This window comes from Cervus canadensis, chromosome 25, assembly GCF_019320065.1.
Source record: "Cervus canadensis isolate Bull #8, Minnesota chromosome 25, ASM1932006v1, whole genome shotgun sequence".
Taxonomy (NCBI): domain Eukaryota; kingdom Metazoa; phylum Chordata; class Mammalia; order Artiodactyla; family Cervidae; genus Cervus; species Cervus canadensis.
The window spans coordinates 15,149,717-15,164,491 of NC_057410.1; the positions used below are offsets into that span (position 1 = coordinate 15,149,717).

General features: G+C 35.3%; 1 protein-coding gene across 2 annotated transcripts in view; it reads right to left on the reverse strand.

Moving 5' to 3' along the window:
- Positions 1 to 4,761: 4,761 nt before the first annotated feature.
- The window catches only part of ABCD2 (ATP binding cassette subfamily D member 2), an 84,269-nt gene continuing 74,255 nt past the window's right edge, over positions 4,762 to 14,775 (reverse strand). For both annotated transcript variants that reach the window (XM_043447090.1, XM_043447089.1), the window contains exon 10: positions 4,762 to 7,045. In XM_043447090.1, the coding sequence (XP_043303025.1) occupies positions 6,826 to 7,045 (220 nt within the window). In that variant the 3' untranslated portion in view covers positions 4,762 to 6,825. The remainder of the gene's footprint in view (positions 7,046 to 14,775) is intronic.

Consider the following 14,775-nt stretch of genomic DNA (forward strand, 5'->3'; position numbering starts at 1 on the left):
GAATTAGGTGCAGAAGAGGGGTAGGGGAGGGGTAGGGGAGACAGCTCTTTGGAAGTAAAGGAAGCAGACTGTGGTCTTCAACATCTTGAAACAAGTTTTAATTTAAAAATTCTTCAGGCAAAGTATTTGAATAGATATTTCTGCAAAGAAGATACACAAATGACCAAGAAGCATGTGGGAAAATGCTCAGCATCACTAATAATCAGAGACACGCAAATCAAAATCACAAATGACACCCAACGTTACATCTGTTAGAATAACTGTTACTAAAACGACAAGTGGTGGCAAGTGTTGATTAGGATGTGGAGAAAAGGGAACCCCTGTGTATTGTTGGCAGGAATGCAAATGGGTACAGCCACTATGGAATATATGACAGAGGTTTCTCAAAAATTAAAAACGGAACTACCGTATGAAACAACAGTCTCACGCCTGGCTATATATCCAAAAGACTTGAAAGCAGGATCTAGAGATATTTCACACCCATGTTCATAGAAGTACTATACACAATAACCAAGAGAAGTAAGCAATCTACTCTTTCATTAGAAGAAAAGATGAATGAAGTGTGGTATATACATACAATGGAATATTATTCAGCATTCACATGCCACAATATGGATGAAACTTGAGGATGTCATACTAAATGAAATAAGCCATTTAAAAAAGACAAATTCTGTGTGATTCTACTTAAATGATGTATTTAACATTGGCAAATTCATGAAAGTAGGATGACAGTTACCAGGGGTGAGTTAGGGGGAGGGAGAAAGAGGAGCTATTGTTTCAAGGATATAAAATGTCATACTAATAACATGAAAAAAATCCTAGAAATCTACTTAACAGCAATGTGAATGTAGTTAACACTACTGAGAAGTACATTTGAAAATGGCTAAGATAGTAAATGTTTTTATCACAATAAAAAAAAATCTTCAGTTAAGTACTCAAAGTTGTTATGCTGCTTTTGTATTAAACTTCTAAGGGGTGTGTATGTGTGCATGGGCATGTGTGTGTGTGCATATTACATGGCAGGAAAATATACGTATCTGCTTAGATCTACATTAACCTCATTCATCTAAATCCCACTTGTATGTATCTTAGAAATTTTCCCCATATTGATCAATAAGCTATCCTAAACAAGGGGATGTTGATTATTGTTTCATCAGTCTTTATTCCTCTTGTTTTATCAATATCTGTGTGTTGCAAAAGGTCCCATTACTTCCCCAAGAAGATGCCATCTGATTATAGGACCTCATTTGCCCCATCCCTGTGTGAGCTCTTGGACACTTTTCTAGTGTAACTTTTCTTGCTTTATATATTTGCATAATCTCTAGACCCAATATATTTTAATTATTCAGTTTAATATATTTAATATGTAAAATTAAATAATATTTTGGATATATGATTATCTCCTCTTTTATACAGATTAAATTACAATTAAATGATAGAGCCAAGTGAATATTATTGAGTGTTTAACATTTGTTTTTTGATGTATTTTCTATTTTACAGATATTAAATTACATAAAAATACACAAAGTAAATACTTAATCACTATATCACCTGCATTCAGTACTGAGATAAAGCATATATAATTTTAGATGTGTTTCATTCTGGAGTCCTCTATTTGCTTTTATAATTACCGGAAATTTTTTGGTTGTTTTTGTTTTGCTTTTTGCTTTTTAGAACTTTTTTGCTATAGTTACCTGCGTTTTGTGTTAACACAAGAGAGATGCTTTTCATTGTGCAAAACTGGCTCACTTTACATGATCTGAACTTGAGAAGCTCTTATTTCTCAGGTTTCAAGACAAGTTAAATGTATGGGAGCACCTACTGGTGAAAGATGATATAGTCCTACAGACTGGTTTTATCAGACCTTGTAATTTAGTATGAGAGTTATGAAGCCCTTACGTGTATTATCAAGGGAATCCTGCTGCCAAAAAATGCTTATTGCTTAAATATTGCAAGGAGAGTGGACTTAGGTGAGAAATACAATAACTTAAGAAAACTCTATAAAACAAACATCCTATTTAGATGGGAACACATCTAAGAAGGATAAGTTGTTTAGTGTTGATGTACTAAAAGGTTTCATGAGGGCTGGGATGAGGTTTGCCTCCTTCACTTCTGAATCCCTAGCATGGTAACTGACCTTGAATGTGTCATCATTTACTGAATTAATAAATGTTCACCAGTTTGGAATTTCTTCCTCAAAATATTTGAAAACTTGCCTTTTGTGCTCCTTCTTCCATAGGACCATATATCTATCATTTACAATAAAAACAAGGAAAAATATAATTTGTGTGGCAAATTTCCTTTTTAGAGGAAAACAAATGCTTCTTTTTGCTTAACCAGAAACCCTGAGCCAGTTAAAAAATATACTACAACTTTGGAGTTAAAAACTGTAATAATGAAAAGTGACCTAAACTAATCAAAAGGAGGGCAATGGGGAGTTGCAAAGGTTTGGTAATCAGATATTGCTAGGCTCAAACTTCAGCTCCTACAGTTTAACAGCTGCATCTGGTTGGATGAATGGCTTAACTTCCGTTCTCACTTTCTTCTTTTATTAAATTAGTTTTGTAAAGATTTAATGAGTCAATGTATACGCAGTATTCTGTGCCTACATGTAGTGCCTTTGTTCCCAGTCATGTCTGACTCTCTGCAACCCCATGGAGTGCAGCCTGCCAGGCTCTTCTGTCCATGGGATTATCCCAGGCAAGAATATTGGAGTGGGTTACTATTTCCTTCTCCACGGGATCTTCCTGACCCAAGGGTCGAACCTTTATTTCCTGCATCTTGCACATTGGCATACAGATTCTTTACCACTGAGCCCTCTGGGAAGCCCTTTTGTCTACATGATAAATAATATAAATAGTATCTATTGAATTTTTCTCTGAATGATGGTTCTCATTTTCCTAATTTTCAGTGGACTGCAAGCTTCTTGGGACAGGGACCATATTTTATTTATTCATAGAGCCTAGCACAGTGTCTGGCATATGTTGGTACTTAATAAATAAATATGTTGAATTAATAAAGAAAATAAATATTTAAACAACTATTTGGTGACTATTGTGCATGGTGCATCATATAACTTGTAACTGAAGTGTATGAAAACACTCAACAGAGTCATTTACAATATAGAAATAGGATATTTTCTATTACTGGAATGATCTGTAATTCCTTTGATCAGTCAAGATTTTCTATGATAATTTAGGAACTCACAAGGAATGTTGAGCTCAAATAACTGTGTATTGGATGAAGACTATATTACAGTGTGTTCACACCATAGCCACATTGTAGCTTTAAGTAACCACATAGTGATTTTTACCATTAAGGAATTTTTCTCATTTGCTTTCATCAGTACAACCCCTACTATACAATGCTTGCTTATAAGTGTTGAAAATTGGTTTTGAAATTTTCACAAAAACTGCAAAGCCTTTTGTACTTGGTAATCAGGAAAGGCATCAGCAATTCTGAAGAAGGAATTTGCTTTTAATGAAAATATTCTCTACATCCATCTGAAAGCTCTCATGTGGCAAACGCTGCAAGTATAACTCTTAATTATACCTAAATCATACCTCTTAATCATACCTACATCATCAGACTTGTAAATACTCTGAGCTATGTGAAAGTATTTCACACTTCTAAATGAATATAATTTTGCCATAAAGTAGTTATATCAAAGACATCTCTTTTAATAAAAGTAATTACCACTTTATGCATATTTCAGAAATATGTAGCATTCTCTGGATAAGGGTTCCAATATGTAACAAACTTTTCTAGGCTTATTGAGTCAAAAAACTATTCCAAATAGATTAAAATCTATTAAAATAAGCTAAGACTATTGCCAAATATGAAATTATACTTGGAATCAAAGTCTCAAAACAAAATTAACATGGTCATTTATACCTTTACTGGAAGAACAAAATTTGACACAAAAACTAAACTATTATCAGGGGAAAACCATTCTTATCAGAAACAAATGTAAACTCCTGTTGAATTTCAAGATATATCATTCTCCTTGAGATTAATGAAGAGAGATTTTCACACATGATCTTGTTTACAAGAACACACACTATTTTAGACTCATGCTTGGCGTAACATTACATGCTGTAGAAATATAATGCAACATTTTCATAGAATGCAACTTACTTTCCAAGTTTATAAGTTAACCAAAAACAACACAATTAAAAATCAATCTCTACAAACTCATAGGTTTTTTTTGACCAAAGTAAGACAAAAAAGACGTCAAAATAATTTGGGCAAATAGATTCGTTTGAAAATTGAAATATCCTTCTTTTTCCATTCCTCACCTATAATTCAAAGATGGCTATATTCAAGGATGCTATGTTCAAAGGTGGCTATTTTACTTATCAATTTTACTCACATTTTCTGCAAAATTTAACTATAAGAATAGTAAAACATGGTATACTCATTGGACCATTTTGTAAACACTTAAATGAAACAAAAATAGAAATTCAAATTATAGTTTTTTTCCCCTCTAAGTTAGGGGATATTGGTCCTGGGAAAAAATTCAGAAAATAAATGGACACAAAATGTGCATGCAAAATATGTTTCTTTTAGAACTCTTAACATTCAAACTGCAATGTGTACAGCTTTTAATACAGAATTTTAAAAATCCTTGAATCCTGTACATTATAAATTATGAGTTCTTTACTTCAGCCAGTTGGTAGGATATATTAAATAAGGGCTAATTAAAAATCTAATATTTGCTTTGGCATTCTTTTCAAAGTTTCAAACACAATATATTTTTTCCTAAATGGTTTATTTTCAAATTAAGAAAATTAAGGCATAAAAATTATGCACATATTTCAAATAAGAAGTTTTCATTTTCTTCTACCTTTAAAAATTAACTTCAGATAACCACCCCAGACTTTTCCCTACAGTGGTATAAACTGGATGACTACTAATACATAATTTAGATAAATGAATAATATTTCTCAAGTTTTAGTTCCATACATTTTTTATAAAACCTTTGATGCCTGCCTCACTTTTCTAATAGGAAGTAGTAGTAACTGACAAATGAATAAATGAGCAGTTAAGGATACTAACAGAAAAACTTAGATGTACTGGTTTTGATTTTTATATTATATTCTTTCAAGTAAGGTGGTTACACTTATTGATCATTTAAAATGTCAGCGTCAAAGAACTGAAAATGTGACATGTTATGGCGTTCTATTCCAAGCATCATGAATGACATCCAGGTCTTCCACAAGTTGAAAAAGTCTGAGAGTCACTGACTTAGCAGCTATTATGGCTGTGTCTAAGTAAGCAAATGAAATCCTAAACTACTAACAACTGAGTATTTCCATTTTTCCTGGCCTATCAATGGCCACACAGGCAGTAGAGATTAAAATGGTAGTCCTGGTTTTCATATTAACTTCAGGACAATTGAATATGTAAGATTTACCTCATAAGACTATTCCATACAGATTATTTCTCATTATGTTCAAAAAATATTAAATTGACATAATAGTTCCCCTTTTGGTTGCTGGGTGTAGGGGTACATTAATATTGAGTAAGAGTGCATAGTTGTTGAAAGATTTTTCTGACATTCCTGCCCCATTTTAAGCCACAGATCAATGACCTTTCCATTTTATACTTAATTTCCCTATTTTACAGACAATAATCAAATAATGACAATACTAGCATTACTAAATTTATTCTTTTTACAACATCTCATCTTTTATTGCTATCACAGCCCAGTTGAATTTCAAGGATAATAGTGAAAATAGCACTGAACCAGGGAAACAGGAAAACTTTATTTGAGCCTGGGATCTGCCCTTAAATAAATTTGCATGATTAGGGCAAATATGAGTGTCAATTTTCCCAAAAGCAAACTAGGAAAAATAATATCTGCCTCAAAAGTTTGCCAAAAGGATTAAAATGAAATGATGTAAATGAGGATTGTAAATTATATTATTATAAATTGCAAATTATAAAGTACTATTTCAATGTATATTACGACTCTGATTTTGAAAATCTCTCTATTCTTATAGCACTGCTATTTTTAAAATGTGGTGGACCCTTTGAACGTAAAAACAAGCTAAGTATTTCTGGACAAAATTTTCAATAAACAATCCTTTCAAGTAAAGTAATAGGCGGAGACAAACATTGTTTGGATACTCCTTTTCTATATTGGCAATTCTCTTTTTAAAATGAAAAAGTTTACTAACAAATACATAAGATTCTCATTAAAATGAACTTGTAACGTGCCCACGTTGAGATGCTCAAAATTTAAAATTAAAAACAGGATATTTTTTACATATAAAAGAAGCATAGCTTCTTTCTTTCAACCACTGTCATTAAAAGAATTTTTTCATGTTGAAATTACCGATCAAACTATTGTGTACACAGGTTTAGTTGACCACTATCAAAAAAGGAACATAAATTCTAGCTGTTAAATCTAACAACCATAAATGGACAAAAATATCACTCAAACTTCTAATTTTATGCACATGGTTTCAACCCAAATATTGTTCTTAAGTTGTCCATCCTCAAGATAGGTCTCATGTTTGTTAAGAATTTCAGACACATCACATACACACAGCAAATTTGCTAACTCACCTAGAAAATCCTGTTTTACATGTGAATTAGTCTTTCATTAGGAATTAGTATAAGCCATAATGACTAATCTTACATATGCATTTGCTTATTTTCTTCTGAAAAGTCAGCTCATATATTTCCTTGATGCTAAAAACATAAAACATTTCTTGCTGCCTTTTTTCCCTCTGGGCTTAGCTTAATGCAATGCATGAACTGTAACCGTGTCTCTGAGCCTTTAACTAAAAATTAACATTTAAAACATATCAGAATAAATTAGGATGTTTCATCTTCATTTTTTATTGTTTTCAGCACTGAGTCTTCTCCCAAAATTTTACATAGTTCATTGAGTCTCTGCTGCATTTTGGGAACTCCGGCTAGCTGAGATTCTAGCTTTTGTTTTTCTTCACTTAGTGTTAAACGAATAGCACTATCCAGTTGTTCAAAGCGCCAACCTCCTTCACCATCAAACTGTAATAAATGAGTGTGGTATTTCCTGCGTAATCAAAATGAAATCATATTATTAGCAATAATTACAAAAAGCCATTTTACTTACAGATTTATCATTCTAATTGATATTCAAAGGCAAATTTTAAGTAAGGCGTCTATTTTACATTTGATTTTCAAGAATCCCTCAAGAGGTAAAATATTGTGATTGTTTTCACTCCCAAAATCATTAGTCTCTAGGAAATTCTATTATTTGTATTAAATTTATTTTATATTCTGAATATATGTGAATTGCAAAGGAAGACATACTATTACAATTATTTACATTCATAACCTAGTATAGTTCCTGAATAAATATAAGAATACTTAGAAAGTGAAGAAGAACTAAAGAGCCTTTTGATGAAAGTGAAAGAGGAGACTGAAAAAAGTTGGCTTAAAACTCAACATTCAGAAAACTAAGATCATGGCATCCATTCCCATCGCTACATGACAAATAGACGGGGAAACAATGGAAACAGTGAGACTTTATTTTGGGGGGCGCCAAAATCACTGTAGATGGTGACTGCAGCCATGATATTAAAAGATGTTTGCCCCTTGGAAGAAAAGTTATCACCAATATAGACAGCGTATTAAAAAACAGAGATATCACTTTGCTGACAAAGGTCAATCTAGTCAAAGCTATGGTTTTTCCAGAAGTCGTGTAAGGATATGAGAGTTGGACTACAAAGAGAGTTGAACTGTAAAGAAAGCTGAGCGCCAAAGAACTGATGCTTTTGAACTGTGGTGTTGGAGAAGACTCTTGAGAGTCCTTGGACTACAGGGAGATCAAACCAGTCCATCCTAAAGGAAATCAGTCCTGAATATTCATTGGAAGGACTGATACTGAAGCTGAAACTCCAATCCTTTGGCCACCTGATGCGAAGAACGGACTCATTGGAAAAGACCCTGATGCTGGGAAAGATTGAAGGTGGGAGGAGGAGGGAATGACAGAGGATGAGATGATTGGATGGCATCACCAACTTGATGGACATGAGTTTAAGTAAACTCTGGGACTTGGTGATGGACAGGGAAGCCTGGCGTGCTGCAGTCCATGGGGTCACAAAGAGTTGGACATGACTGAGTGACTGAACTGAACCGAACTGAACTAGAATGGGAATAAGAACAGGAAGCAGAGGCAAGAAAGTAAAATTTTTAAAGATTATTAAGAAAATAACTAAGAAGAATAAAGGAAATACACTATCCTTTGGGAATGACTTAGTCAACATAAGAAAAATTTCTCGAAAATCAAAGTTTTAAAATGTTTTTTTAAAAATGAACTTATGGAAATCTTCTAAAGCCAGTTTTATGCTTTCATATAATTTGTTCTCTTTATCTCATGGTTCAAGTTCATAACTAGGAATTTCAGAGAGGTATAGAGATGATTTTTACTGATGAGACAGGAGGTAAACAACCTTTTCCTAAGTGAAAGTTAAGGTTACCAATCTTTGGGAAGTGTGGGGTGTATGTTTAAAGGAGGTAGTCCTGGCAGATCTGGCCTCACATGGCTGAGTCACTGCATCTTGTCACTATGCTGAAGTGGCACATGTTCTTATTTGTTCTCAGTTTTTATGCCTTTACCTTACAGGTTTTCTCACTTCTTGATTTCTTTTAAGTTCTCATTGTTATTAGTTGCTATGATCAGTGTGGATATATCAGGTCGCTTTACCCTCCTTTCTAAAATTGAAATATGATTTATATATTATAAATTCATTCTTTCAGAATGTGAAACTCAGTGATTTTTGGTATAGTCACAACCTCATGCAACCATCAGCACTATCCGATTCCAGAATATTTTCTTCATTCCCAAAGGAAACCTCATACCCATTAGCAATCCACCTCCATTTCTTCTGCTGCCCAGTCCCTGCCTACTACCAAGCTGCTCTCTGCAGATCTGTCTATTCTGGATATTTCACACATACAGATTCATACAAAACATGGCTTTTTGTTACTGACTTCTTCCACCCAACAAATGACCTAAAAGTTCATCTAAGTGTAGTATTAGTACTTCATTTTTATGGCTGAATAATATTCCATTGTATGGTATTATACATTTTGTCTATTTATCAATTAATAGAAATTTGGGTTTTATTACATTATGATTGGATGGTTTTACCATTAAGATGGGGAAACTAAACTAAATTAAACTATGTCTAAAAGGGTAAATATCACTCTTAAGCTGAAGGCTGACGTTCATATGTTTGATATCATATGACAGACATTAATCTTTTCCATATGCTTTTCAGTAACTATCTTTAGGGTTTCAACTTTTCCAAAAATTTGACCTCCCAACAGGTGGGACCTTGCAAAAATTAAATCTAAAACAATGTGTTCTTACATCAAGGGAAATTTTTTTTAAATGACAACACTGCTATTAAAATATGAGAGCTAAAACAAAAGTAATGGAAAAACAAAAGAAGGATGGTGATACAGGAAAGAGAATTAATAGAAAAAAATATCATTTTGTTTATTTCATTGTCAACTTCTCTTGGACTTTCTTAATTGTGAACCCTCAACCAGGAGCAATTTCAGAATGCAGTAGTTCAGATCTTGAGCAACTTCCACTTTCAGTGTAGATTGAAGGTTTGGCTCATCATTCCAGTCCTACAACATTATTTGGTTTCTACATGGGGGAAGAAACTATATCGGTGTTTCATGACCTATGTTCTATATTATGTGCTAAAATACTGTTTCAGGGTTTATTTTAGTCAGAGGAATTTTAAAAAAAAACTATCTTAACAGAGGCTTATTGGAAATAATCTGCAGACTTTCTGTACAAATAAGATAAAGCACTGGATAGTGGTAATTAGAAAATTGTAATTCTATTCAGGAATCACATAATAAGCTTCTATAATTTTTGATGTCTTCAGATATAGTATGGATTTTACTCTTTACAATCAACAAATTACCCATTTGTTGTATGGAGGAAAATATAATACATATTTTTCCTCTTCTGAAATCTTTTCAGGAAAAATAAGAATTTCATGTAGGAAGAAAGGATAATCAGATGATAGATTTCTATAACCTAAAATGACTAAACCAGTTCATAAATCAGAACCAACATGATTATTAGTTTACATGGAAATACACTATGGGTAGCTATGATTAAAAACATGTTTGTTTGTTTTTTGGTTAGAAAGTAGGAAATTAGATTTTATTATTTATTTAAAAATTTGTCTACTACACACCTTTTGAAATGGCCAAAATTCAGAACACTGACATCTTCAAAAGCTGATAAAACTGTGGGCCAACAGAACTCTCTTTCATTGTTTTTTGGTGGTTTAGTCACTAAGTTGTGTCCAACTCTTGCAAACCCATGGGCTATAGCCTGCTAGGCTCCTTTGTCCATGGGATTCTCCAGGCAAGAATACTGGAGTGGGTTGCCATTTCCTTCTCCAGAGGCTTTCATTGCTAGTGGAAATGAAAAATGGCATAGCTGTTTTGGAATAGTTTTGTAGTTTCTAACGAAACTAAACATACTCTTAGCAGTACAATCCAGTAACTTCACTTCTTGATATTTACTTAAAGGACTTGAGAAAATGCATGTCCACACAAAAACCTGCATATGAATGTTTATGACATCTTTATTCATAATGGCTAACACTTGGAGGCAACCAAGCCTATCTTCAGTAGGTGAATGGATAAACAAACTGTGTACATTGAAACAATGAAATATTATTTAACACTAAAAAGAAATGAGGTACCAAGCTGTGAAAAGACATGGAGGAAACAAATGATTATCACTAAGTTAAAGAAACCAATCTGAAAAGGCTATATACTGTACGGTTCCAGGTACCTGATATTTTGGGAAAGGAAAAACTGTGGACACATTAAAGATGAGTGGTTTCTGGGGTTGACGTTATTGTTGTTCAGTCTCTAAGTTGTGTCCAACTCTTTGCAACCCAATGGACTGCTGTGCACCAGGCTTCACTGTCCTACACTATCTCCAGAGTTTGCTCCAACCCATGACCATTGAGTCAGTGATGCTAGCCAACCATCTCATTCTTTGTGGTCCCCTTCTCCTCCTGTCCTCAATCTTTCCCAGTATCAGGGTCTTTTCTAAAGAGTTGGTTCTTTGCATCAGGTGAACAAAATGTTAGAATTTCAGTTTCAGCTTCAGTCCTTCCAGTGAATATTCAGGGTTGATTTCCTTCAGGATTTGACTGGTTTGATCATTTTACAGCCTAAGAGATCTCAAGAAAATTCTCCAGCACCACAATTCAAAGCATCAATTCTTCAGTGCTCAGGCTTCTTTATGGTCCAACTCTTACATCCATACATGACTACTAGAAAAACCAGAGCTTTGACTAGATGGACCTTTGTTGGCAAAGTGATGTCTCTAATTTTTAAAACACTGTCTAGGTTTGTAATAGCTTTCCTTCCAAGGAGCAAAGGTCTTTTAATTTCATGGTGGCAGTCACCGTCTGCAGTGATTTGGAGCCCAAGAAAATAAAATCTGTTCTGCTTCTACTTTTCCCCCTTCTATTTGTCATGAAGTTGTGGGATTGGAACTCATGATCCATGGGTTAAGGAGAGGGATAAAATGGCAGAGCACAGAGGATTTTTAGAGCAATCAAATACTCTGCATAATACTATAAGGATGCATTTTCCAAATTTGAGGACATATTGAGTGCAGCACTTTCACAGCATCATCTTTTAGGACTTAAAACAGTCAACTGGAATGCCATCACCTCCACTAGCTTTGTTCATAGTGATACTTCCTAAGGCCCACTTGACTTCACATTCTAGGATGTTTGGATCTAGGTGAGTGATCACACCATCATGATTATCTGGGTCATTAAGATCTTTTCTGTATAGTTCTTCTGTGTATTCTTGCCATGTCTTCTTAATATCTTCTGTTTCTGTTAGGTCCATACCATTTCTGTCCTTTATTGTGCCCATCTTTGCATGAAATGTTCCCTTGGTATCTCTAATTTTCTTGAAGAGATCTCTAGTCTTTCCCATTCTATTGTTTTCCTCTCTTACTTTGCACTGATCACTGAAGAAAGCTTTCTTATCTCTCCTTGCTATTCTTTGGAACTCTGCATTCAGATGGGTATATCTTTCCTTTTCCCCTTTGCCTTTTGCTTCTCTTCTTTTCTCAGCTATTTGTAAGGCCTTCTCTGACAACCATTTTGCCTTTTTGCATTCCTTTTTCTTGGGGATGGTCTTGATCCCTGCCTTCTGTACAACACCATGAACCTCCATAGTTCTTCAGGCACTCTGTCTATCAGATCTAATCCCTTGAATTTATTTCTCACTTCCACTGTATAATCCTAAGGGATTTGATTTAGGTCACACCTGATTGGTCTAGTGGTTTTCCCTACTTTCTTCAATTTATGTCTGAATTTGGCAATAAGAAGTTCATGATGTGAGCCACAATCAGATCCAGGTCTTGTTTTTGCTGACTGTATAGAGCTTCTCCATCTTTGCCTGAAAAGAATATAATCAATCTGATTTCGGTATTGACCATCTGGTGATGCCCATGTGTAGTCTTCTCTTGTGTTGTTGGAAAAGGGTGTTTGCTATGATCAGTGCATTCTCTTGGTACGTTAGCCTTTGCCCTGCTTCATTGTGTACTCCAAGGTCAAACTGGACTGCTACCTCAAGTATCTCTTGACTTCCTACTTTTGCATTCCAGTCCCCTATGAGCTATTTCAAATGCTAAAAGGTGATGCTGTGAAAGTGCTACACTCAATATGATAGCAAATTTGGAAAACTCAGCAATGGCCACAGGAATGGAAAAGGTCAGTTTTCAACCCAAACCCAAAGAAAGGCAGTGTCAAAGAATGCTCAAACTACAGCACAATTGAACCCATCTCACACACTAGTAAAGTGATGCTTAAAATTCTCCAAGCCAGGCTTCAACAGTACATGAACTGTGACTTCTAGATGTTCAAGCTGGGTTTAGAAAAGGCAGAGGGACCAGATATCAAATTGCCAACATCAGTTAGATCATATAAAAAGCAAGAGAGTTCCAGAAAAACACCTACTTCTGCTTTATTGACTACCCAAAGCCTTTGACTGTGTGGATCACAACAAACTGTGGGAAATTCTTCAAGAGCTGGGAATACCAGACCACCTGACTTGCCTCCTGAGAAATCTGTATGCAGGTCAAGAGGCAACAGTTAGAACTAGAAATGGAACAATAGACTGGTACAAATCGGGAAAGGAGCATGTCAAGGCTGTATATTGTCACCCTGCTTATTTAACTTATATGCAGAGTACATCATGCAAAACACTGGCTGGATGAAGCACAAGCTGTAATCAAGGTTGCTGGGAGAAATATCAATAGCCTCAGATATGCAGATGATAGCACCCTTATGGTAGAATGTGAAGAAGAACTAAAGAGCCTCTTGATGAAAGTAAATGAGGAGAGTGAAAAAGCTGGCTTAAAACTCAACATTCAGGAAATGCAGATCATGGCATCTGGTGCCATCCATCCATGGCAAATTGATGTGGGAAACAATGAAAACAGAGACTTTATTCTTTTCAGCTCCAAAATCACTGCAGATGGTGACTTCAGCCATGAAATTAAAAGATGCTAGCTTCTTGGCAGCAAAGCCATGAACAACCTAGACATCGTGTTAAAAAGAAGAGACATTACTTTGCCAACAAAGGTCCATCTATTCAAAGCTATGGTTTTTCCAGTAGTCATGTATGGATGTGAGCTGGGCTATAAAGAAAGGTCAACACTGAAAAATTGATGCTTTTGAACTGTGGGGTTGAAGAAGATTCTTGCGAGTCCCTTGAGCTGCAAGGAGATCCAACGAGCCCATCCTAAAGGAAATCAGTCCTGAATATTCATTGGAAGGACTGATGTTGAAGCTGAAACTCCAAAGTTTGGCTACCTGATGCAAAGAACTGACTCATTTAAAACGACCCTGATGCTTGGAAAGATTGAAGGTGGGAAAATGGGACGACAGAGGATGAGACAGTTGGATGGCATCACCAACTCACTGGACACGAGTCTGAGTAAACTCCAGGAGTTGGTGACAGACAGGGAGGCCTGGCGTGCTGTAGTCCGCGGGGTCGCAGAGTCAGACACGACGGAGCGACTAAACTGAACTGAACTGAACTGATGCTGAAGCTGAAGCTCCAATCCTTTGGCCTCCTGATGCAAACAACTGACTCACTGGAAAAGACCCTGATGCTGGGAAAGAACAAAGGCAGAAGAGAAGGGGATGACAGAGGATGAGATGGTTGGATTGCACCACTGACCTGATGGACATGAGTTTGAGTAAGCTCCGGGAGTTGGTGATGGAAATCTGGCATGCAGCTGCATCCATGGGGTTGCAAAGAGTCGGACACGACTGAGCGACTGAACTGAACTGAAAATGAAGTGAACTGAACCTGAAAGTGTGCAGGCTCAGTAGTACATGACTATAATGGTAGACACATGTAATTATAAATCTGTCCACACCTATACAATGCACAACAGTAAGTGAATCCTGATGAAAATTATGGACTTTGGATGCTAAGAATGTGTCAATATAGGCTCATCAATTGTAACAATTATACCACTCTGGAGGGGGATGTTGATCGTGGAGGAGGCTATACATGTATAGGGACAGAGTATGGGCATATTTCTGTATGTTCAATTTTGCTATGAACTTAAAACTTTTTTTTCAAAGAAAAGTCTTAAAAGCAAAAACAACAAAAACCTCTTCGTTCTAAAATGAAGGAAAAAAAAAAGACAGCTAAACATGCTTCCAACACCACTTTAGGCTACTTGAATAGGAA